This window comes from Ranitomeya imitator, chromosome 5, assembly GCF_032444005.1.
Source record: "Ranitomeya imitator isolate aRanImi1 chromosome 5, aRanImi1.pri, whole genome shotgun sequence".
NCBI lineage: Eukaryota > Metazoa > Chordata > Amphibia > Anura > Dendrobatidae > Ranitomeya > Ranitomeya imitator.
The window spans coordinates 343,871,525-343,897,318 of NC_091286.1; the positions used below are offsets into that span (position 1 = coordinate 343,871,525).

Sequence of the window (25,794 nt, forward strand, 5' to 3'; positions counted from 1 at the left end):
GGTGTTGGATGTTTTGGTCTCCCCGAGGCCAATTATCTGTGCCTTTATAGCTGTGCAATATACTACGTGGCTCTGTGCTGTATACTACGTGGCTGTGCAACATATTACGTGGCTCTGTGCTGTATACTACGTGGCTCTGTGCTGTATACTACGTGGCTGTGCTGTATACTACGTGGCTGGGCAGTATACTACCTGGCTGGGCAGTATACTACCTGGCTGGGCAGTATACTACCTGGCTGGGCAGTATACTACCTGGCTGGGCAGTATACTACCTGGCTGGGCAGTATACTACCTGGCTGGGCAGTATACTACCTGGCTGGGCAGTATACTACCTGGCTGGGCAGTATAGTACGTGGCTGGGCAGTATAGTACGTGGCTGGGCAGTATAGTACGTGGCTGGGCAGTATAGTACGTGGCCATGCATATTCTAGAATACCCGATGCGTTAGAATCGGGCCACCATCTAATTAAACATATTCTCCAACAACCTCCTTTCACCGGGTTTAGGACGCCATTTTATGTCACAGAATTGGGGATTTTCTCAGTAGTGACGCTCATCTTGTGGTCTTTTGCGTAGAGTGTGAAGCCGGTTACATTGAATGTATTGAATCTGGAAATTAAATGTAGCCGAATAAATAAAGGCTATTCCAGAGCGGTCAAACACTGTGGAAGTGGACATTTGTTTTTATTTTTGTGGTGGGTGAAATGAGGGCAAGAAAGGCTTGACTGGAGGAGGAAGTTGTTGCTCAGGAAAAAGCAATGAATACCAAAAGGATTTAAGGTTTAAAATGAGTGATCCTAAAGTATTGGGTTTTATCCGATTGTTGAGGTTTTACTATTGTAAACTAGCGGTATGGCTGTGAGGGTTGAAGTACAGCAATAAGGCTCGGGTTATATATGGCTGAAGTTTGCTGCATATTGTGAGTAGGGTTGCATTGCGCTCCACAAGGTGCGCTGCTAAGAAAGCTGCAAGATGTCAGACCTAGTTGGCCTGCAATATTTGGCCACATAAGTGTCACTGAAAAATTGCGGTGTAGTCCCAGCCTAAAAATTATACCTGTTTTCTATAAAAGTGCAGGGCTGACACCTTGAGGCCGCAAAGTACATCAATACTCCCTCAATGCACTGTCAGGCTAATTTGCATGTGGCTTCAAGTCCTGATTCCTCAGCATGAATGCATCATATTACTATAAAGCGGGTATAACTTTATTAATTGTACTAGAACCTGTACATACATATTACTTGTAAGATCGACCTATGCGTTCCCTTTCTTATGTACCCCATCCTATGGCTGTAAGCCCTGCACAGGTGACAATGGATCTTCAGACCACAGGTGATATCAGAGCTTCTTATATCTGTGGGATAAAACCAGGAGTCTGGTTAGTTACTGGAAACTCCATACAGATGTTGCCTCTGTCATTCCAGGACCCTTGGGCAACCATACTGCCCATAAGAAATATTAAATATTAAAGACCCTAGCAATGGGGGCCACTGCATTCTTCAGCATAAACTTGGCCTACAATGGAGAACGATCTCCTACAATGACTCTCCTGATCTCCTATGCTTACTGCAGTTTCCTCTATCTGGTACCATCAGCCATTTATAGTATACAATTCTAGCAAGTCTTGCACCAAATGTCTATTGTATCAGTATAACTGTACAATGGAATGAGCCTTTCCTTAGTATACAGCTGTGAACAGCTCTGTATACAGCCTGGTTAAATGTGTTCATTGAAGGTGTATGTAACAGATGCAGCACAAAGTTAGTTGTCAGGCATGATTTATTCATGGTCTGGCTTTTACTTCTATCATGATGCCATGCTAGATCTAGAAAAGCAAAGGAAACTATAAAGAAATACCACAGAGGAATTGTGGTTGGGTTCCGTAATGACCTGTACTCAAAGGAGTCATTATAAAATTAATCTGTCATAGCATGACAAAACATTAACTATGTACATTTGTATATCATTAAATATAGACCAACTTTGTACATCACCAGCTTACTTTGTGTAGATATGTATGTATATACACTGCGTGCAGAATTATTAGGCAAGTTGTTTTTTGGATCACATGATACCTTTTATACATGTTGTCCTACTCCAAGCTGTTCAGGCTTGAGAGCCAACTACCAATTACGGTAAGTAAATCAGGTGATATGTATCTCTGTAATGAGGGGTGTTGTCTAATCACATCAGAACCCTATATAAGGTGTGCTTAATTATTAGGCAACTTCCTTTCCTTTGGCAAAATGGGTCAGAAGAGAGATTTGACGGGCTCTGAAAAGTCCAAAATTGTGAGATATCTTGCAGAGGGATACAGCAGTCTTCAAATTGCCAAACGTTTGAAGCGTGATCACTGAACAATCAAGTGTTTCATGGCAAATAGCCAACAGGGTCACAAGAAGCGTGTTGGGCAAAAAAGGCACAAAATAACTGCCCATGAATTGAGGAAAATCAAGCGGGAAACTGCCAAGATGCCATTTGCCACCAGTTGTGTCATATTTCAGAGCTGCAACATTACTGGAGTAACAAAAAGCGCAAGGTGTGCGATACTCAGGGACATAGCCAAGGTAAGGAAGGCTGAAAAACGATCACCTTTGAACAAGAAACATAAGATAAAATGTCAAGACTGGGCCAAGAAATATCTTAAGACTGACTTTTCAAAGGTTTTATGGACTGATGAAATGAGAGTGACTCTTGATGGGCCAGATGTATGGGCCAGAGGCTGGATCAGTAAAGGACAGAGAGCTCCACTCCGACTCAGACGCCAGCAAGGTGGAGGTGGGGTACTGGTATGGGCTGGTATCATCAAAGATGAACTTGTGGGACCTTTTCGGGTTGAGGATGGAGTGAAGCTCAGCTCCCAGACCTACTGCCAGTTTTTGGAAGACAACTTCTTCAAGCAGTGGTACAGGAAGAAGTCGGTATCGTTCAAGAAAAACATGATTTTCATGCAGGACAATTCATGCCTCCAGCTACTTCACAGCGTGGCTGGCCAGTAATGGTCTCAAAGAAGAAAAAATGACATGGCCCTCCTGTTCAACTGATCTGAACCCCATAGAGAACCTGTGGTCCCTCATAAAATGTGAGCTCTACAGGGAGGGAAAACAGTCCACCTCTCGGAACAGTGTCTGGAGGCTGTGGTGGCTGCTGCACGCAATGTTGATCTTAAACAGATCAAGCAACTGACAGAATCTATGGATGGAAGGCTGTTAAGTGTCATCATAAAGAAAGGTGGATATATTGGTCACTAATTTTTTGGGGGTTTGTTTTTGCATATCAGAAATGTTTTTTTCTAAATTTTGTGCAGTTATATTGGTTTACCTCTTGAAAATAAACAAGTGAGATGGGAATATATTTGGTTTTTATTAAGTTGCCTAATAATTCTGCACAGTAATAGTTACCTGCACAAACAGATATCCTCCGGAGATAGCCAAATCTAAAAAAAAAAAAAAAACAACCCACTCCAACTTCCAAAAATATTAAGTTTTGATATTTACGAGTCTTTTGGATTGATTTCAGACCGGACTATGGTCTGTAATGCCCCTGTTTCCATGTTCTATCTCCCCCACCCACATCGCCAAGTTACTAGAGCCAAAAATATAATCCAAGCAGGATAGAGTGCATCTAATGGACGAGTGGCAGGTGTATTCTTTTACATCAGGATGACGTATTCTCCACAGATCTAGTCACCCACTACCCTTCATGAAGGTGAACAAACGAGATGGGGAGGAAGCCACCCCCCAAAGCCTCACCATCCAACCTGAGCCATCAAGGCCCTCGTCCATAACCAAATTGAAGTCTCCCATGCATAAGATATATGCATCTGGATGATTTAGAGCAAAACTCAGCGCCTTTTTTATGATGGACATATTAGCAGGAGGGGGGTTGTATATACATGTTATAACATAGTCTTTCAAATTAATCCACGCATATACAAAGCTAAAACGGCCCTCAGGATCTCTCCGTACCTCCTCAACCTCCCATCTAACATCCTTGTGAATTAAGAGACCCCCCTAAGGTATATGTGAACTTTGAATATTTGAATTCAGAACTGCGTTACTACCATAGAGTCTGAGATACTTGGGCACAATTGTTTCAGACCCATCCTAAAGCGACAAGGCATCATCCCCTCTATATGGGAGCCGGTATTGCCTCTACTGAGCATAGGCCTGCAAATTTTAAGGGCTTGTACCTGTCCTTTTTTAAAAGGGGATTGGGACATATTTATTGATGCTGTTCAATATTTGTACTGTGGAAACATAGACTAGACAGTCTTAAATTGCACCAGTTTTATTATACTGGTTCCTGCTGTTTGATTAAATCTGACCTGTTTTCAGTTGGCTTGCTTTGTGCCAGTAATGTGCATCACAATTGTGGCATGTTAGGTGGTGCCCTTTTTACGATAAATCAGTCATGTTCAGAGGACATCCATCTTTGTAGTACAAAAACGCAGAAAGTGTCTTAAAAATTTTCACAATATTTATGATGTTATAGTTTTCTTTCCCGAGTAATAAAACCTCTTTTTATAGAATTATTTACCACTTTGTGTATTTATATATGTCTATTATAGGGTTATGCTGTGAATCATGTAAAGCAATGGTCATATAATTTTTTTTTTTTCCCTTCAGGTTATGACATGTCAACATTTATTAGGCGCTACAGTAGATATCTCAATGAAAAAGCATTCTCCTACAGACAAATGGCATTTGACTTCGCCAGAGTGAAGAAAGGGTATGACTATTCATCTATATCTAATAGTCATCTTGTGCAGCAAATAGTGTTTTTGTCCTAGAAATTCCTGAAATTTTATACTTTTTAATGCGGGGAAAAAAAATTAAACTATTGACTTGAATAATTGACGATTTCATTTGCAGTAAATTTGTCAGAATTTCCAAGTAACTTTTTTTGTGTTTTTGCCTTTTTCCTACACTTTGCATTTTTTTTACCCTTTTTTTTTTACCCCATATGGGGCTAATAACATAGTTGCTAAACTACCTAGCTGCCTTTTCTGCACTGTGACAATCTGTGCTCAGGAGGCGATTTTCCTGCTTTCTTTTAACCTAGTGAAAGAGCAGCTCCTTCTCTTCCGCTATGCTCTGTCGACAGGGTGTCCCTTCCAATGTCATGTTGATTGACAGCCAGCTCTCTGCAGTTGGGACCCAGTCAATAAAGCGGAAGAGAAGGAACTGCTTTGTTAAAAAGCAGGTAGTTCAAGCACTACCTGGGAAAAAAAAGGAAAAATAAAATAAAAAATAGTGGATAACTCCTTCAACATAAATTGTTAGCACATAACAGAAAACGTACAAATAGGTTCCTCATGCCGGGATTCTGTTACAAATAGTGTAAAATGTGTTTAATAAACAAATAAAACTAAAATAAAGTTCACACTGTGTTTTTTGTTTTTTTTTCCCTTTAGGGTATGTGCACACGATGCAGATTTAGTGCAGAACTGCTGCAGATTTTTCTGCAGCAGAAACGCTGCAGAACTGCACTGTGATCACAGTACAATGTAAATCAATGGGAAAAAAAAAAGCTGTGCACATGGTGCAGAAAAATCTGCGCAGAAACGCTGCAGTTTTCAAAGAAGTGCCTGTCACTTCTTTTGTGCAGTTCTGCAGCGTTTCTGCACCCCTCCATAATAGAAATCTGCAGGTGCGTTTTTGCTGCGTTTTTGCTGCGTTTTTGCTGCGTTTTTCGTGCAGATTTGTGCTCAAAAAACGCATCAAAAACGCATCAAAAACGCATCAAAAACGCATCTGCAGATTCTGCCAGGAGATGCAGATTTAGTGCAGAACTGCAGCAGATTTTTCTGCACTAAATCTGCATCGTGTGCACATACCCTTATGCATTTTTTTCAACTGCGGTCTACAGTAGCATCAAAGTCTGAGATTTCAGAAATCTCATGCACAGTTTGGTTTTATTGTCATCAGGATTTTGTGCTTTGCATGTTTTTTTGCACAGTGGAGCATGTCTGTTCTTTCAGTGTTTTTCACCCATTGAAATGAGTGGGTGGTGAAAAAATGCAGGTTTCTGGTTTTACCTGATTCTGTAGAATAGGACTTTATTTTTTGCAACACTAAACTTTATCAGCATGCACAAGAGACAAGTCTAGCATACCAAAACCGCATACAAAACGCTTCAAATTTCGGGACCACTCCAGGTTACCAATGCAGCTTTTCTATAAGCGTTATAGCTATTAAGATAAGGTCTTACCCAAAGCTATTCGATCAACCCTAGTCGTAACCATGGATATCAAAGCTACTGCAATTATTACACCAACTACACATTGGGATAGGATCTTGGAGATGCAAATACCCTTTTTAATCCAAAAGCATTGGTGTCAGCTGACATAACGGTCTCTATTTACCATTTTACTGTGTATTATACTTTGCCTAAATCGCATATACATAAAATACTGAGTAACTTTAGGGTGGGCTAGATTAATTAAGAAAGGTGTTTTGTATGCCAGTCTTGATCTAGGGTCTAATAAAGAAAAATGCTCCATCTTGATTAAAAGGGGTACAGTGATAAAAATGTCTGCTGTCACATATTTCAAGCAGCAACCTGTCCTAGTCACACATCAAGATGGGTGCAGTCTAAAGAAACACTGCTCAAGACCTTTTGTCTCATTGTTCGGCTGAAGAGCAGCATTATGAACATGTATAACTGCTCTTTTCAGTCTGATGCAGATCAGTACTGTAACAGGAGAAAAAAAAATACTACTTCACAGCTGACTGAGCAGAACCGGCTTTTTTTTCTCTAGCTTCAGTCCTGCTGTATCCTCAGTCAGTGTACGTACCATGCTGCAAAGCTGTCACTCACAGGTGTTTGGGTTTTTTGTTCTGCTTATGCCCTGTTTTGCTGCTGAGTGAGCAGATAAGTTGGAGGAGCAACAAATTGAGACCGTACACTGAGGCTACAACCCTTTCGGATTTGTGACTAAGATGGGTTGCAGCTTGAAATTTGTCATGACTGCTATTTATCAGTTTCAAATTTGGTGCTTCTGTTGGCTGCCTGTACCCCAGAATCAGAAAATGTACTCAAATCACGTTTCTGCTATAGTTTTCTGGTGAAAATGAGTTTTTGTAGATCTCATGACTTGCCTTGTACTGATACGGAGTTAGACTAAAATAGACAGTTTCAGAGCTGCATTTACAATTTTCCGGGTTGCAAAATAATCCTGGCAGTTACTAAAATTGTATAACGCAATGCTCTTCTCTGCTACATTCCGATGAGCTGGTTATTTATTTCTTGGGAAATGAAGATGGTTAAATTGGTGCTGATTTCAAAAACGACAAAAAAAAGTCTAGCACTTTGGTGTGAGACCCCTCTTTGCTTCTTGAGCTCCTATTCTAACTTTCAGACATCTAGTCTGTGAATGGGTGTTAAGTAGTGATGAGTGAGTGTACTCGTTACTTGGATTTTCCAGAGCACGCTCGGGTGATCTCCGAGTATTTGACTGCTCGGAGATTTAGTTTTCATCCCAGCAGCTGAATGATTTACAGCTATTAGCCTGCTTGAGTACATGTGGGGATTCCCTAGCAACCAGGCAACCCCCCACATGTACTCAGCCTGCCCACTAGCTGTAAATCAGCTGCCGCGATGAAAACTAAATCTCCGAGCAGTCATAAATACTCAGAGGTCACCCGAGCGTGCTCTGGAAAACCCGAGCAACGAGTACTCGCTCATCACTAGTGTTAAGTGTCCTTTGTAGCAATACCCCTTTTAACCGTGCCAATCACCAGAGCAAATTCTGTACAGACAGTAAACAAGTAGGGTATAGACACATGAGTTCTGAAATGACAAACATTCTGTACGATGCTTTTATATAGTAATTTAATCAGACTGATTATCTTTGTAACTTACTTTTTAGCGCTGAAGGAGTGATGCGAACAATGGTACCAGAAAAGTTGCTCAAGGGCATGCCAATACTACAGGGACAAATTGATGCGCTTCTCGAGTTTGATGTAAGTTGCCCTATGGCTGACTACTTTCTATTTATATTTACAGCTAGGGGGATTATTTATTTTGCTCTGCTTGCACAGTGGCTCAGTGGTTAGCACTGCAGTCTTGTAGCTCTGGGGTCCTGGGTTCTCCCCATGTTTGCGTGGATTTCCTCCAGGTTCTACGGTTTCCTCCCACACTCCAAAGACATACTGATAGGGAATCTAGATTGTGAGCCCAATTGGGGACAGTGATGACATTGTATATAAAACACTGCGGCATAAGATGGCACTATATTTGCAAAGCATAATAAATATAGCGCTTCCTATTCGACAACACTTTACAGACAATATCACTGTACCCATAGGGGCTCACAAACTCTATCAGTGTGCCTTTGGAGCAGTGACGCTGCTATCATGAACCAAGTTGAATACTTCGCCTCAGCGGCAGAGCGGCAGGGGGGGGCAGAGTGGCAGCTAGAACATGTGGTGCCGACTCTCCCTGCAATCCCTGCTCTGAGTCTCTGACACTTGCTGATGGTGATGTGTCTTTTGTGAACGAGCAATTGAGCCCACACAAAGAGCCGGCTCCCTGCTGAGCCTGTGAAGGAAAGGAGTCAGCAGTGCAGAGTGAGCCGACTTTTTTTTTTCTTTCTTGGCTGGTGCCTGCATGCTTGCAGCTTATCAGATTCAGTTAGTGAAGTGTGACTGGGAGGAGCATTGAGGAGAGCGGTAGCTGTGGACTGTCTGTTAACCCTTAAGTGCCCTCAGACTGCAAGGATTAGTGTTACACTTACACTATCCTTCAGTGCTGGAGTCAGGATTTGTTATCATAGTCCCAAATAAAGATATACTTTACTGGCCTCATCCATGGCATTATATTCTGATATATACACTAGATGGTGGCCCGATTCTAACGCATCGGGTATTCTAGAATATGCATGCCCACGTAGTATATTGCACAGCCCACGTAGTATATTGCACAGCCCACGTAGTATATTGCACAGCCCACGTAGTATATTGCACAGCCCACGTAGTATATTGCACAGCCCACGTAGTATATTGCACAGCCCACGTAGTATATTGCACAGCCCACGTAGTATATTGCACAGCCCACGTAGTATATTGCACAGCCCACGTAGTATATTGCACAGCCCATGTAGTATATTGCCCACTTACGTAGTATGCAGTGACGCTGCTACCATGAGGCGATTTGAGCTCTTTGGCTCAGGTGGCAGAAGAGAGGGGGCGGCAGATTCTGTAGTATTATACTTGCCTACTCCCAGCGAGGTCCCTGCTTCTTCCAACGCTGCAGATTCTTCCTGCACTGAGCGGTCACATGGTACCGCGCATTACAGAAATGAATATGCGTTTCCACCTCCCATAGGGGTGGAGCCGCATATTCATTTCTGTAATGAGCGGTAACTGTGACAGCTCAATACAGGAAGAAGATGCAGCAGTGGTAGAAGCAGGGACGCAGTGCCATCAGTAGGTGAGTATACGGGAAGGGGGAGCGCTGCGCGATATTTACCTCTCCTCGTTCCAGTGCGGCTCTGTCTTCAGCGTCCTCTGGCAGTGACGCTCAGGTCAGAGGGCGTGGTGACTTAGTCAGTGCGCGCCCTCTGCTGAACGTCGGTGCCGAAGACGGAGCCGCACGAGGAGCAGGTAAATATTTCCAGTGCCCGGGTCCTGAGCGAAGAGAGGTGAGTATGTGATTTTTTTTTTTTTTTATTTATTTTTTTTTTATCGCAGCAAAAGCAAATAAGGCAAGTGACTATACGGAGCATCTTATGGGGCCATAACACTTGTGCAGCATTATATGGGGCAAATATCTATTATGGGGCCCTTATTACCCTTTATGCAGGATTATATGGGGCATATTTTAATATGGAGCATCTAATGGGGCCCATCAAACTTTATGGAGCATTATATGGGGCTCCTGATTCAATATGGATATTCAAAAACACTTAACCTACTGATGTCTCAATTAATTTTACTTTTATTGGTATCTATTTTTACTTTTGAATTTTACTGGTAGCTGCTGCATTTTCCACCCTAGGCTTGTACTCGAGTCATTAAGTTTTCCCAGTTTTTTGTGGCAAAATTAGGGGTGTCGGCTTATACTCGTATATACGGTAACTGGATTTGCGCTGCTAGTTTTTTTTTTTTTTTTTTTTTTTTAAATAAAACTCCGGGGTCAAGTGCCTGCCCCTCGCTCCCTCCTTCCCGCCCCCCATCCAGCAGGGACTCTGTCTGTGTGTGTGTGTGTGTGTGTGTGTGTGGGGGGGGGAGGGTGGGGAGTGGGAGCATTTTTCCGTTTGGCTCAGGCAGCAGAGAGGCTAGGTTCACCCCTGATTTGGAGTCTTCGAGGAAACCCAATCAAACATGGGGAGAACATACAAACTCCTTGCAGATGTTGTCCTTGGTGGGATTTGCATCCAGTTTCCCAGCACTGTAAAGCAACAATGCTAACGCAATGCTAATGGTGACTGGTCTGCAAACTATGTCCTATGAGGACTGGTTACAGGATTTGGAAATGTTTAGCTTGCAAAAATGAAGACTGAGAGGATACTTAATAGCTGTCTACAAATATATCTAGGGCTGTCACACGGTAGAGGGATCATCTTTATTCTCATTTGCACAAGTAAAGACTAGAATCAATGGGAAGAAACTGAATGGGAGGAGACACAGATTAGGAATTAGAAAACACTTTTTGACAGTGAGAGTGATCAATGAGTGGAACAGGCTGCCACGGGAGGTGGTGAGTTCTCCTTCAATGGAAGTCTGCAAGCAGAGGCTGGCCAGACACCTGTCTGAGATGATTTAGTGAATTCTGCTTTGAGCAGGGGGTTGGACCAGATGACCCAGGAGGTCCCTTCCAACTCTTACATTCTATGATAACCACTGAGCCACCAAGCTGCCATTTTTAGTGCATCAGTAATAGTCATGATAAATGCCAAAGAATGACAGCTGCTACAGTGACGTGTGATGCTTAGATCTGATGCAACTGCAGGCCTGCTATCGCCAAATATTTGGTCATCCACACCAATGCACTTGTATGGAGGCATGTTACCAGTCCTTTAACCCCTTTCTGACATGGGACGTACTATCCCGTCGAGGTGGGGTGGGCCCCCATGACCACGGACGGGATAGTACGTCCAGCGCGATCGGCGGCGCTCACGGGGGGAGCGCCGCCGATCGCGGCCGGGTGTCAGCTGTTTATCGCAGCTGACATCCGGCACTATGTGCCAGGAGCGGTCACGGACCGCCCCCGGCACATTAACCCCTGGCACACCGCAATCAAAGATGATCGCGATGTGCCGGCGGTATAGGGAAGCTTCCCGCAGGGAGGGGGCTCCCTGCGGGCTTCCCTGAGCCCCCCGCAGCAACGCGATGTGATCGCGTTGCTGCGAGGGTCTCACCTCCCTCCCTGCTTCCTCCAGCCCCGGATCCAAGATGGCCGCGGATCCGGGTCCTGCAGGGAGGGAGGTGGCTTCACAGAGCCTGCTCAGAGCAGGCACTGTGAAGGCTGCAGCACTGTAAGTCAGATCAGTGATCTGACAGAGTGCTGTGCACACTGTCAGATCACTGATCTGTGATGTCCCCCCCTGGGACAATGTAAAAAAGTAAAAAAAAATTTTTCAAAATGTGTAAAAAAAAAAAAAAAAAAAATTAAAAAAAATATTCCTAAATAATGAAAGAAAAAAAAAAATATATTATTCCCCTAAATACATTTCTTTATCTAAATAAAAAAAAAAACAATAAAAGTACACATATTTAGTATCGCCGCGTCCGTAGCGACCCGACCTATAAAACTGGCCCACTAGTTAACCCCTTCAGTAAACACCGTAAGAAAAGAGGCAAAAAACAACGCTTTATTATCATACCGCCGAACAAAAAGTGGAATAACACGTGATCAAAAAGACAGATATAAATAAACATGATCTCGCTGAAAGCGTCATCTTGTCCCGCAAAAAACGAGCCGCCATACAGCATCAGCAAAAAAAAAAAAGTTATAGTCCTGAGAATAAAGCGATGCAAAAATAATTATTTTTTCTATAAAATAGTTTTTATCGTATAAAAGCGCCAAAACACATAAAAATGATATAAATGAGGTGTCGCTGTAATCAGACTGACCCGAAGAATAAAACTGCTTTATCAATTTTACCAAACGCGGAACGGTATAAACGCCTCCCCCAAAAGAAATTCATGAATAGCTGGTTTTTGGTCATTCTGCCTCGCAAAAATCGGAATAAAAAGCGATCAAAAAATGTAACGTGCCCGAAAATGTTACCAATAAAAACGTCAACTCGTCCCGCAAAAAACAAGACCTCACATGACTCTGTGAACCAAAATATGGAAAAATTATAGCTCTCAAAATGTGGTAACGCAAAAAAATATTTTTTGCAATAAAAAGGGTCTTTCAGTGTGTGACGGCTGCCAATCATAAAAATCCGCTAAAAAACCCGCTATAAAAGTAAATCAAACCCCCCTTCATCACCCCCTTAGTTAGGGAAAAATAAAAAAAATGTATTTATTTCCATTAGGGCTAGGGCTAGGGTTAGGGTTTGGGCTAGGGCTAGGGTTTGGGCTAGGGTTAGGGTTAGGGTTAGGGCTAGGGTTAGGGCTAGGGTTAGGGCTATGGTTAGGGCTAGGGTTAAGGCTACAGTTTGGGTTGGGGCTAAAGTTAGGGTTGGGGCTAGGGTTAAGGCTACAGTTAGGGTTGGGGCTAAAGTTACAGTTAGGGTTTAGATTACATTTACAGTTGGGAATAGGGTTGGGATTAGGGTTAGGGGTGTGTCAGGGTTAGAGGTGTGGTTAGGGTTACCGTTGGAATTAGGGTTAGGGGTGTGTTTGGATTAGGGTTTCAGTTATAATTGGGGGGGTTTCCACTGTTTAGGTACATCAGGGGCTCTCCAAACGCGACATGGCGTCCGATCTCAATTCCAGCCAATTCTGCGTTGAAAAAGTAAAACAGTGCTCCTTCCCTTCCGAGCTCTTCCGTGTGCCCAAACAGGGGTTTACCCCAACATATGGGGTATCAGCGTACTCAGGACAAATAGGACAACAACTTTTGGGGTCCAATTTCTTCTTACCCTTGGGAAAATAAAAAATTGGGGGCGGAAAGTTAATTTTTGTGAAAAAATGATTTTTTATTTTTACGGTTCTACATTATAAACTTCTGTGAAGCACTTGGTGGGTCAAAGTGCTCACCACACATCTAGATAAGTTCCTTAAGGGGTCTACTTTCCAAAATGGTGTCACTTGTGGGGGGTTTCAATGTTTAGGCACATCAGGGGCTCTCCAAACGCAACATGGCGTCCCATATCAATTCCTGTCAATTTTGCATTGAAAAGTCAAATGGCGCTCCTTCGCTTCCGAGCTCTGCCATGCGCCCAAACAGTGGTTTACCCCCACATGTGGGGTATTGTCGTGCTCAGGACAAATTGTACAACAATGTTTGGGGTCTATTTTCTCCTGTTACCCTTGGTAAAATTAAACAAATTGGAGCTGAATTACATTTTTTGTGAAAAAAAGTTAAATGTTCATTTTTATTTAAACATTCAAAAAATTCCTGTGAAGCACCAGAAGGGTTAATAAACTTCTTGAATATGGTTTTGAGCACCTTGAGGGGTGTAGTTTTTAGAATGGTGTTACACTTGGGTATTTTCTATCATATAGACCCCTCAAAATGACTTCAAATGAGATGTGGTCCCTAAAATAAAATGGTGTTGTAGAAATGAGAAATTGCTGGTCAACTTTTAACCCTTATAACTCCCTAACCAAAAAAAATTTTCGTTCCAAAATTGTGCTGATGTAAAGTAGACATGTGGGAAATGTTACTTATTAAGTATTTTGTGTGACATATCTCTGTGATTTAATTGCATAAAAATTCAAAGTTGGAAAATTGCGAAATTTTCATAATTTTCGCCAAATTTCCATTTTTTTTCACAAATAAACGCGGGTATTATCAAAGAATTTTTACCATTGTCATGAAGTACAATATGTCACGAGAAAACAATGTCAGAATCACTGGGATCCGTTGAAGCGTTCCAGAGTTATAACCTCACAAAGGGACAGTGGTCAGAATTGTAAAAATTGGCCCGGTCATTAACGTGCAAACCACCCTTGGGGGTAAAGGGGTTAAAAAAATAAAAAATAAAAAATCAAATCAATTACACAGCTTTTTTGAGTACATGCTTCTTGCAGATTTTTATTTTTTTCTGATGTGAAATATATTTTATTTAGACTATATAGAAGCTCCTAGCATGGGATAAAGTTGTCAGACAACAGTAGTTGCTCGTTTTTTTTTGTTTTTTTTTTTGTTTTAATTTTGTATTTCTGCTGATTGAGCTTAGCTTCAGTATTGCTGACTCCCTAAGCCAAATATTGGATAATATACCTTTAAAGTCAATTAAAATAGTCTTAGTAAAGATTATTTGTAATCCCATGACTGAAGAATGCTGGCCAAATGAGGGTTCACATCTGTAGCCCAGCAGAAGAATGAGAAGGCAAAAACTGTGTAGTGGAAACACACAATTGTACTGATTGCAGCCATCCTTTTAAAAGGTTTATTCGAGAATTTGGTGGCTTCAGATGATAAAATCTCCTACTGCAGCACACAGTGAATGTGACTTGTATTTGGCAGGGACTGTACAGTTGAAAATGCCACTAAAGCTAAATTAGAAAGCCAAAAGCAATGCAGATTATAAACTTTATCATATACTTTGGGTGAAGTTTCTGTTTCTGGTAGCTGGGGAGCAGGAAGACCTTTAAATCACCGAAGCCGCACTACCAACTTGCAAAAAAAAGGCAAACTGCATAAAAACTTTAAAAATATATCTGCTTTTGTTACAGCATGGGCTCTCTGGGCAAAATATACCTTTGCCCAGAGGATTAGATATATAAAAATACAAATTGTTCATGAAAAACGTAGTACCAGTCACCACAATATTGCAATGCATTAAGCCCCAATGCATTAAAAGCAGCCCCCCCCCCCCACTGGTCTTGATAAAGGGGCATGGTGGAGTCAGCCACACAAGAAATCAAGCTCTTAGTTAGTGACTGGAATCAGATTTTTGCCATCTGGAATGCCACAGCTCGCCAACAATTGGCCATCCTGTGGGTTCACTCTCCAGCTCTGCCAAAACGGGGGGGAAAAACTGGCGTGAAAATGGCAAAAGCCAAAAAATGTTGGCTAAGCTCCAAATTGCGCCAACGTTTTCGACTTTTTAAAGGTTTTATGCCCCTTTATTGGTGTGAAGGCTTTGATAATTTGGGGCCTTAATTCTAAGAAGCCTTAATTTCCCAAATTCAAGGCTGCTCTTCAGGACATTATCTGGGGGCAGCTACTGTCAGATAGTGATTGTGATGCAAATGAGGGCACGATAAGTTTTTATATTGGTCAAACTAACTGCAAAATGTATTTCTATAGGTAACCAGTATAGACGACAAAAATTACACCCCACGTTACTTAGACTTGCAGTTAACAATGTTATTCATTAATCAAAGCTGTCATGCAACAAGTTGCAAACTTTAGGCACAACTTGGAGTAACGAACTGTACCGAAAGACTGGCGCAACACTACTGTGGTGCCCATTTTTAAAAAGGGTTCCAGGTCTTTCCCAAGTAATGGTAGACCAGTAAGCTTTTTAACATCCGCTGTGGGAAAGATGTTCAAGGGGATTGTAAGCGATTATATACAAAAGTATATACATGGTAAAATCGTGCTAGCTATCACTTAGGGTATGTTTTCAAGGTCAGTAAATTCTTTGGGTTTAACGCTGCGTACATCCGCAGCGTCAAACCAGCAGCGTCCAGATGTTACAGCATAGTGGAGCGGATTTCATGAAATCCCATCTCCACTATGCGTTAAAAGATGCAGGGGGCAGACCTGCGAATCCGGACATGCAGAGCGACTTTATAGATTGCAGCATGTCTATTTACGATGCAGAGACGCTCTGTTCCCGCAGCGTAAATTTCCCATTGACTAGCATTAGATGCGGTAAAACCGCAACTACCGTAATTATTAGTCACTTGCATAATAACTGCAGAAACGCCGCTTACTGCGCATGCAAACTAATTTAAATAATCTCTTACCTTGTGACCGCTGAAAGTCCACGTCCACTGCACTTCTCGCGATGACTGAGCTCACTGTGTGGTGACCGAGGTGACCTGGGCCTATCTGACCCTTGACGGGATAGTACGTCATATGCAATCAGCAGCGCTAACGGGGGGAGCGCGGCCGGGTGTCAGCTGATTATCACAGCTGACATCTGGTCAGCGTGCTTCCCTGAGACCCTCGGAGCAACGCGCCAACAACTGACGCAGATCGTAGCAACGCTGATCTGACAGTGCTGTGCAAAGTGTCAGATCAGCGATCTGACACTATAATGTGATTTCCCCCCCAATGTAAAAAAAAAAACCTAAATAAGGAAAGAAAATAAAAATATTGTTCCAATAAATGTATTTCTTCATGTAAATAAAAAAAATAAAAGTACACACATTTAGAATCGCCGCATCCATAATGACCCGACCTATAAAACTGTCCCACTAGTTAACCCCTTCAGTGAACACAAAAAAAACCCACAGGCAAAAAACAACGCTTTATTATCATACCGCCAAACAAAAAGTGGAATAACACGGGATAAAAAAAAGGATATAAATATCCATGGTACCGCTGAAAACGTCATCTTCACCCGCAAAAACCAAGCCGCCATACAGCATCATCAGCGAAAAAATAAAAAGGTTATAGTCCTCAGAATAAAGCGATGCAAAAATAATTTTTTTATATACTGTAAATTAGTTTTTATCGTATAAAAGCGCCAAAACATTAAAAAATGATTATGAATGAGGTATCGCTGTAATCGTACTGACCTGAAAAATAAAACTGCTCTATTAATTTTACCGCGGAACGGTGTAAGCGCGCGCCCCCTCCCCCCCCCCCCCCCCCCCAAAAAAAAAAAAAAATTCATGAATAGTTGGTTTTTGGTCTTTCTGCCTCACAAAAATAATAAAAGGCGATCAAAAAATGTTACGTGCCCAAAAATGGTTCCAATAAAAACGTCAACTCGTCCCGCAGAAAACAAGACCTCACATGACTCTGGACCAAAATATGGAAAAATGATAGTACCAAAATTTGGTAACGCAAAAAATGTTTTGCAATAAAAAGCGTCTTTTAGTGTGTGACGGCTGCCAATCATAAAAATCCGCTAAATAACCCGCTATAAAAGTAAATCAAACCCCCCTTCATCAACTCCTTAGTAAGTGAAAAATAATAAAATTAAAAAAATATATTTATTTCCATTTTCCCATTAGGGCTAGGGTTAGAGCTAGGGTTAGGGTTGGGGCTTGGGCTTGGGTTGGGGCTGGGGCTAAAGTTAGGGTTTGGATTACATTTACGGTTGGGATTAGGGTTGGGATAAGGGTTAGGGATGTGTTTGGATTAGGGTTTCAGTTAGAATTGGGGGTTTCCACTGTTTAGGCACATCAGGGGCTCTTCAGACGCGACATGGCGTCCGATCTCAATTCCAGTCAATTCTGCGTTGAAAAAGTAAAACAGTGCTCCTTCCCTTCCGAGCTTTCCCGTGCGCCCAAACGGGTTTACCCCAACATATGGGGTATCGGCGTACTCAGGAGAAATTGGACCCCAAAAGTTGTTGTCCAATGTGTCCTGTTACCCTTGGGAAAATACAAAACTGGGGGCTAAAAAATAATTTTTGTGGGAAAAAAAAAGATTTTTTATTTTCACGGCTCTGCGTTATAAACTGTAGTGAAACACTTGGGGGTTCAAAGCTCTCAAAACACATCTAGATAAGTTCCTTGGGGGGTCTAGTTTCCAATATGGGGTCACTTATGGGGGGTTTCTACTGTTTAGGTACATCAGAGGATCTGCAAATATAAGTCTGCATTCCAAATGGCGCTCCTTCCAAGCTCTGCCATGGGCCCAAAGGTGGTTACCCTCCCCCCCCCCCACATATGGGGTATCGGCGTACTCAGGAGAAATTGGACCCCAAAAGTTGTTGTCCAATTTGTCCTGTTACCCTTGGGAAAATACAAAACAATTATTTTTGTGGAAAAAAAAAAAGAATTTTTATTTTTACAGCTCTGCGTTATAAACTTCTGTGAAGCACATGGTGGGTCAAAGTGCTCACCACACATCTAGACATTCCTTAGGGGGTCTACTTTCCAAAATGGTGTCACTTGTGGGGGGTTTCAATGTTTTAGGCACATCAGTGGCTCTCCAAATGCGACATGGCGTCCCATTTCAATTCCAGTCAATTTTGCATTGAAAAGTCAAATGGAGCTCCTTCCCTTCCGAGCTCTGCTGTTCGCCCAAACAGTGGTTTATCACCACATATGGGGTATCGGTGTACTCAGGACAAATTGCACAACAACTTTTGGGGTCTATTTTCTCCTGTTACCCATGGTAAAATAAAACAAATAGGAGCTGAACTAAATTTTTTGTGAAAAAAAGTTAAATGTTCATTTTTATTTAAACATTCCAAAAATTCCTGTGAAACACCTGAAGGGTTAATAAACTTCTTGAATGTGGTTTGAGCACCTTGAGGGGTGCAGTTTTTAGAATGTTGTCACACTTGGGTATTTTCTATCATATAGAACCCTCAGTGACTTCAAGTGAGATGTGGTCCCTAAAAAAAAAAAGTGTTGTAAAAATGAGAAATTGCTGGTCAACTTTTAACCCTTATAACTCCCTAACAAAAAAAAATGTTGGTTCCAAAATTGTGCTGATGTAAAGTTGACGTGTGGGAAATGTTACTTAAGTACTTTGTGACATATCTCTGTGATTTTAAGGGCATAAAAATTCAAAGTTGGAAAATTGTGACATTTTCAACATTTTCGACAAATTTCCGTTTTTTTTTTCCACAAATAAACGCAGGTCATATCAAAGAAATTTTACCACTATCATGAAATACAATATGTCACGAGAAAACAATGTCAGAATCATCGGGATCCGATGAAGCGTTCCTGAGTTATAACCTCATAAAGGGACAGTGGTCAGAATTGTAAAAATTGGCCCGATCATTAACGTGCAAACCACCCTTGGGGGTAAAGGGGTTAAGGACTACATCGAAACAGGGAGTATTTGTGTTATTTTATTTAATTTTTTTTTGCAGGAGATCGAGGGATTCGTGGAATTAGCAGAACAACAAAGATGAGAAAACTGTGTGGTGTTTTATTTCAGTAAAATACTTTATTGTGGCTGTGTCTTTATTTAACATCGCTGTTCGTACGAAGGTGAGGACAGCGATGCTAGCGCGGATTGGGAGCAGGGCTCACGTGTCATAACGGTCACACGAGACCCCTGGGAACGAGAATGCTGACCCCACTAGGCCAGCGGTGGCACGGGAGCTGCATCTGAGCTTTTTATTTTTTTTATTTTATAGGAGCTAAACATTTAAATCAAGAGTGGGTTGTCCTAGTAGTGAACAACCTTTTTTAAGGCCGGGGTCACACTTACCATATGGAAAATCGGTCTGAGTCTTCCTGCTGAGAGTCGCACAAGTGTTCTCTGTATGGTCATCCGTGTGTAATGCGATGATGAGATTTTCTAGCACCTATGTATCCGTATGACATGCATATGGCTTTACATTTCTCACTGCTTTTCCCCATTGAATTTAATGGCTCAATGGGCTGAAATGAAGAAAATGTGTGCGTATTTGTCACACTGATCCGTGTGTTGTCCGATTTTTTTTTTTTTTTTTCTCTCGCACCCATAGACTTGCATTGGCGAGACTTGGCCGATATACACTCGCACACGGAATACGCCAGAGAAAACAAAAGTGATGTGAGCTGCACCATAGACTAACAGTGATCCGAGTGCTATGCAATGTTTTATCGCATAGCACTCGTCCATATTTTACTCTAGTGGTGGTGTCTTTTTTTGCGTGTTTTTTTTGTGGTTTTTAAGATCATTTACTGTAATTTTTTTTTTTCAAATTTTGCGTAATTTATTTTCTAAATGTTTTGTCTAGTGAATCAACAATTGGGATCCGGAGGGGAAGATTAGGTCTTCTGGGGAAGGCGATGTCCTTTCCCATCCCTCTGTTGAACTTCACGGGCATGTTTGTTTTTAACTATGTAACTATTTGAGCACACTTCACTTCACTTTTAGGGTAACATGTGGTGTGTGTTTTTTTTTTTTGTGGGGGTTGTGTTCAAGAAGTGGAGTAAATTAAAGCCCTTTCATTTTGCCTAAAGTTGATTTTCAGATGTGATTTATAGGAGCTTTGCAATTTATTTTTTATTTACCGTATATAGCACCATTGATTCCATGGTGCTGTACATGAGAAGGGGGTTACATACAAATTACAGATATCACTTACAGTAAGCAAACTAAGAATGACAGACTGATACAGAGGGGGGAGGAAGACTGCCCTTGCGGGCTTACATTCTACAGGATTATGGGGAAGGAGACAGTAGGTTGAGGGTTGCAGGAGCTCCGGTGTTGGTGAGGCGGTAGCTTTGGTAGCGATTTAGGCGGCAGCGGGGGTCAGTGCAGGCTGTAGGCTTTCCTGAAGAGATGGGTTTTCAGGTTCCTTCTGAAGAATCTGAATGTGGATGATAGTCGAACGTGTTGGAGCAAAGAATTCCAGAAGATGGGGGATATCCTGTAGAAGTCTTGGAGGCGGTTGGGTGAGGAGCGGATAAATGTGGAGGAGAGAAGGAGGTCTTTGGAGGACCGGAGATTACGTGAGGGAAGATATCGGGAGATTAGTTCAGAGATATATGGATGAGACTGGTTATGGATGGCTTTGTAGGTCAGTATTAGTAATTTGAACTGGATACGCTGAGGAAATCGGAGTCAGTGAAGAGATTTGCAGAGGGGGGAAGCGGAGGAGTAGCGAGGAGAGAGATTAATTATTTGGGCAGCAGAGTTACGCATGGACTGGAGAGGTACAAGGGTGTTAGCAGGGAGGCCACAGAAAAGGATGTTGCAGTAGTCAAGGCGGGAGATGATGAAGGCATGCACAAGCGTTTTAGTAGCTTGACAGTTGAGGAAAGGACGGATTCTGGAGATATTTTTGAGCTGGAGGCGACAGGAGGTGGAGAGAGCTTGGATGTGTGGTTTGAAGGACAGGGCAGAGTCAAGGGTTACTCCGAGGCAGCGGACTTCCGGTACGGGGGAAAGCGTGATAGGTCAGGTATGGAAGATCTATGAGATGGTGGAAAGATGATGAGATGAATCCCATTTTCCAATTCGCTGTCCGATACTGAATCACAGAATTACTGTTTCATGTGGCGGCACTGTCACTAACTGTTCAATTTGGAATACAAAAAAATGACTTGACCAGGAGCCAAAATTGACATTTTTTCAATGCTACAAGAAGGTTATTAGACCTCAGATGAAAACAGACAAAACTGTATACAGCTTCTAACAAGTTTCTAGGCTTGGGACTTCTTGATGTCAGGATTTGTTATTTGATGGATAATGACTGTTTTTCTGTACAGAAACGTAGTTGTTTGTGAGAGAATGCCATCTGCATGGGAACATAATTAGTAATAATATATTGCAGGAAGCCATAAGGACAGGTTCTGTTATTAATGCCATTATACCTGGGGAAGCTGCTTATGAATGAATAATCATGTGCATTCCCTGTGTGTAGCTAATTGGCTTGTATTCAGGCAGAATATACATTTCTAACAAACCTATACAGGGAAGTGTGTGGGTTTGTTTGTTTTTTTTTAACCAGTAGTTTATAGGATATAAATCTTATCCACTTGGCGATATTCAGTTCCTTACTTTATTTTGGGGTATACAAATAGAAATTTGCTAATTTTCACAAGGTGTGTTTTTTTTTTTTTTTTTTTAATATTGTGTATTTTTGTTACCTTTACCTATTGTGGATGCTACGGTAATCTTATTTCTTTTTGTTGCAGGTTCACCCAAATGAACTGACCAATGGTGTTATAAATGCTGCTTTTATGCTTCTTTTTAAAGATCTTATCAAGTTGTTTGCATGTTATAATGATGGAATAATTAACTTATTGGGTAAGTATGTGTGAATAGTGCAATTAAACTGTCCTTGGTGTATGGCCACCATTTTTTATCTGCAGGTTCTTCTAAAGGTACCGTCACACTAGACGATATCGCTAGCGATCCGTGACGTTGCAGCGTCCTGGCTAGCGATATCGTCCAGTGTGACAGGCAGCAGCGATCAGGCCCCTGCTGTGATGTCGCTGGTCGGGGAAGAAAGTCCAGAACTTTGTTTCGTCGCTGGCTCTCCCGCTGACATCGCTGAATCGGCGTGTGTGACGCCGATTCAGCGATGTCTTCGCTGGTAACCAGGGTAAACATCGGGTTACTAAGCGCAGGGCCGCGCTTAGTAACCCGATGTTTACCCTGGTTACCATCGTTAAAGTAAAAAAAACAACCACTACATACTTACCTACCGCTGTCTGTCCCCGGCGCTCTGCTTCTCTGCACTCCTCCTGCACTGGCTGTGAGCACAGCGGCCGGAAAGCAGAGCGGTGACGTCACCGCTCTGCTTTCCGGCTGACCGGCGCTCACAGCCAGAGCAGAGAAGCACACCGCCGGGGACAGACAGCGGTAGGTAAGTATGTAGTGTTTGGTTTTTTTTACTTTAACGATGGTAACCAGGGTAAACATCGGGTTACTAAGCGCGGCCCTGCGCTTAGTAACCCGATGTTTACCCTGGTTACCGGCATCGTTGGTCGCTGGAGAGCGGTCTGTGTGACAGCTCTCCAGCGACCAAACAGCGACGCTGCAGCGATCCGGATCGTTGTCGGTATCGCTGCAGCGTCGCTTAGTGTGACGGTACCTTAAGCCTCCAGCTCTGTCAGATAGGGCTGCAATCTTGTTGCAATATCAGAGCTGTGAGAGCTGCAGCAAATGTGTTTTCAAGAGACAAAGCTGTTCAGTTGTACATGTTGGTTACATGTCTCACACTGGGGGCATTCCATTTTATTTCAAATAATCTCTGAGGCAGATTGTCTGTGAGATCTGTGTGCGGCCTGGAAAGCTCATTACATGTAAGAAAAACATGGATTTCTCTGGAATAAAAACATCAGATTGCATATGTCAGTGTTATTTATTCAGCTTCCTATGACCTACATGCCCATATAGATTGCTTAGGTTGCAGATTCTCTTTATTCTCTTTGTGCTCAGTAAACTACAGACAAGACAGTGTCAGGTCAGTGCCATTATACTGATTCAAATGATACCTTGTAGTTGTTTGTTTAATCTTTAATTTCAGTTTTGAGTTAATATGCTAATACTCAGGGGCGGCCCGTGTGGGGGCTTCATGGTGGTGCTCTGCTTACATATTGATCCTTATGGCCTTAATGACAGGTCACTGATCCCTCTGTGACCTACCTCCTATTTTAAATACTGCACTTGCGTAGTTCATATTGTGTGGTTTTTTTTGTTGTTGTTTTTTTTTAAGTAACTGCAGCAAAATGGCGGCGCATTCACAGTAGCATCTATCGCTGATGTAGTTACATTCATTTATTTTTTAAACCCTTTCTGCAATCAGATGTACTATTCCATCCATGTGACCTGGGACTTAATCCCCATGGACCCAATACGTATATGGGGGGTGTGCGGCTGATTGGGGCCGGGTGTCAGCTGATTCTCACAGCTGACACCGGCACTAAGTGCCAGGAGCGAGTCACGGACCGCTCCCGGCACTTTGACCCCCGAAACACTGCAAACAAGATCGCAGCATTCTGGTGGCATAGAGAAGCATCTAGAGCCCCCTCCCTGCACACTTCCCTCAGAGCAACGTGATGTGATCGAGTTGTCCTAAGAGTCTCCATGGAGACCCCCAGCACCAAGATGGCTGTGGGGTCCTGAAGGGAGGTGGCTTCTCAGTGCCTGCTGAGACCAGGCATCGGCAAGCCTCCTTCACTGCCTGACAGATCGCTGGTCTGACAGTGCATTGCAAAGTGTCAGATCAGCGATCTGATCATGTATATAGTGATGTCCCCCCTGGGGAAATGTAAAAAAGTAACATTTATGTGTTAAAAAAAATAAAAATAATAATAATTCCTAAATAAAGAAAAAAAAATATTGTTCCAATAAATTCATTTCTTTATCTAAATAATATTAAAAAAGTACACATTTAGTATCGCCACGCCCGTAACGACCTGACCTATAAAACCACTAGTTGACCCCTTCAGTGAACACTGTAAAAAAAGGCAAAAAATGATGCTTTATTATCATACCGCCAAACAAAAAGTGGAATAACACGCAATCAAAAAGACGGATATAAATAACCATGGTACTGAGCCGCCATACAGCGTCAACGAAAAAATAAAAAAGTTGTAGTCCTCAGAATAAAGCGATGCAAAAATAATTATTTTTTACATAGTTTTTATCGTATAAAAGCACTAAAAAACAAAAAAGATATAAATGAGGTATCGCTGTAATCGTTCTGACCCGAAGAATAAAACTGCTTTATCAATTTTACCAAACGCGGAACTGTATAAGCGTCCCCCAAAAGAAATTCATGAATAGCTGTTTTTCGTTCATTCTACCTCACAAAAATCGGAATAAAAAGCGATCAAAAAAATGTCACGTGCCCAAAAATGGTGCCAACAAAATCGTCAACTCGTCCCGCAAAAAACAAGACCTCACATGACTGTGAAACAAAATATGGAAAAATTATAGCTCTCAAAATGTGGAGCGTCTTTTAGTGTGTGACGGCTGCCAAGCCTAAAAATCCACTAAAAAAACCCACTATAAAAGTAAATCAAACCCCCCCCCCCCCCGATCATCACCCCCTTAGCTAGGGAAAAATAGTAAAATTTAAAAAAATGTATTTATTTCCATTAGGGTTGGGGCTAAGGTTAGGGCTACGGTTAGGGTTGTGGCTAAAGTTAGGGTTTGGATTACATTTACGGTTGGGATTAGGGTTAAGGGTGTGGTTAGGGTTGGGATTAGTGTTAGGGGTGTGTTCGGGTTTCAGTTAGAACTGGGGGGTTTCCACTGTTTAGGCATATCAGGGGCTCTCCAAACGTGACATGGCGTTCGATCTCCATTCCAGCCAATTCTGTGTTGAAAAAGTAAAACAGTGCTCCTTCCCTTCCGAGCTCTCCCGTGTGCCCAATCAGGGGTTTACCCCAAAATATGGGGTATCAGCGTACTCAGGACAAATTGGACAACAACTTTTGGGGTCCAATTTCTCCTGTTACCCTTGGGAAAATACAAAACCGGGGGCTAAAAAATGTGTGGGAGAAAAAAAAAAAGATGTTTTATTTTCACGGCTCTGCGTTATAAACTGTAGTGAAATACTTGGGGTTCAAAGTTCTCACAACACATCTAGATAAGTTCCTTGGGGGAGTCTAGTTTCCAATATGGGGGTCACTTGTGGGGGGTTTCCACTGTTTAGGTACATCAGGGGCTCTGCAAATGCAACGTGACGCCCCCAGACCAATCCATCTAAGTTTGCATTCCAAACGGTGCTTCTTCCCTTCCGAGCTCTGCCATGCACCCAAACAGTGCTTTCCCCCCCCCCCACATATGGGGTATCTGCGTACTCTGGAGAAATTAAACTGGGGGATAAAAAAATAATTTTTGTGACAAAATTTTTTATTTTTTTTTCACGGATCTGCGTTATAAACTGTGAAACACTTGGGGGTTCAAAGTGCTCACCGCACATCTAGATAAGTTCCTTAGGGGGTCTACTTTCCAAAATAGGGTCACTTGTGGGGGGTTTCAATGTTTAGGCACATCAGTGGCTCTCCAAATGCGACATTGCGTCCCATCTCAATTCCAGTCAATTTTGCATTGAAAAGTCAAATGGCGCTCCTTCCCTTCTGAGCTCTGCCGTGCGCCCAAACAGTGGTTTACCCCCACATATGGGGT

At 42.3% G+C, this 25,794-nt stretch overlaps 1 protein-coding gene across 2 annotated transcripts in view; it reads left to right on the top strand.

Moving 5' to 3' along the window:
- Positions 1-25,794, top strand: part of SNAP91 (synaptosome associated protein 91) — a 182,533-nt gene that overhangs the window by 70,483 nt on the left and 86,256 nt on the right. For both annotated transcript variants that reach the window (XM_069726428.1, XM_069726429.1), the window contains exons 5-7: positions 4,629-4,731; positions 7,874-7,967; positions 21,846-21,957. In XM_069726428.1, coding sequence (XP_069582529.1) covers positions 4,629-4,731; positions 7,874-7,967; positions 21,846-21,957 — 309 coding nt within the window. The remainder of the gene's footprint in view (positions 1-4,628; positions 4,732-7,873; positions 7,968-21,845; positions 21,958-25,794) is intronic.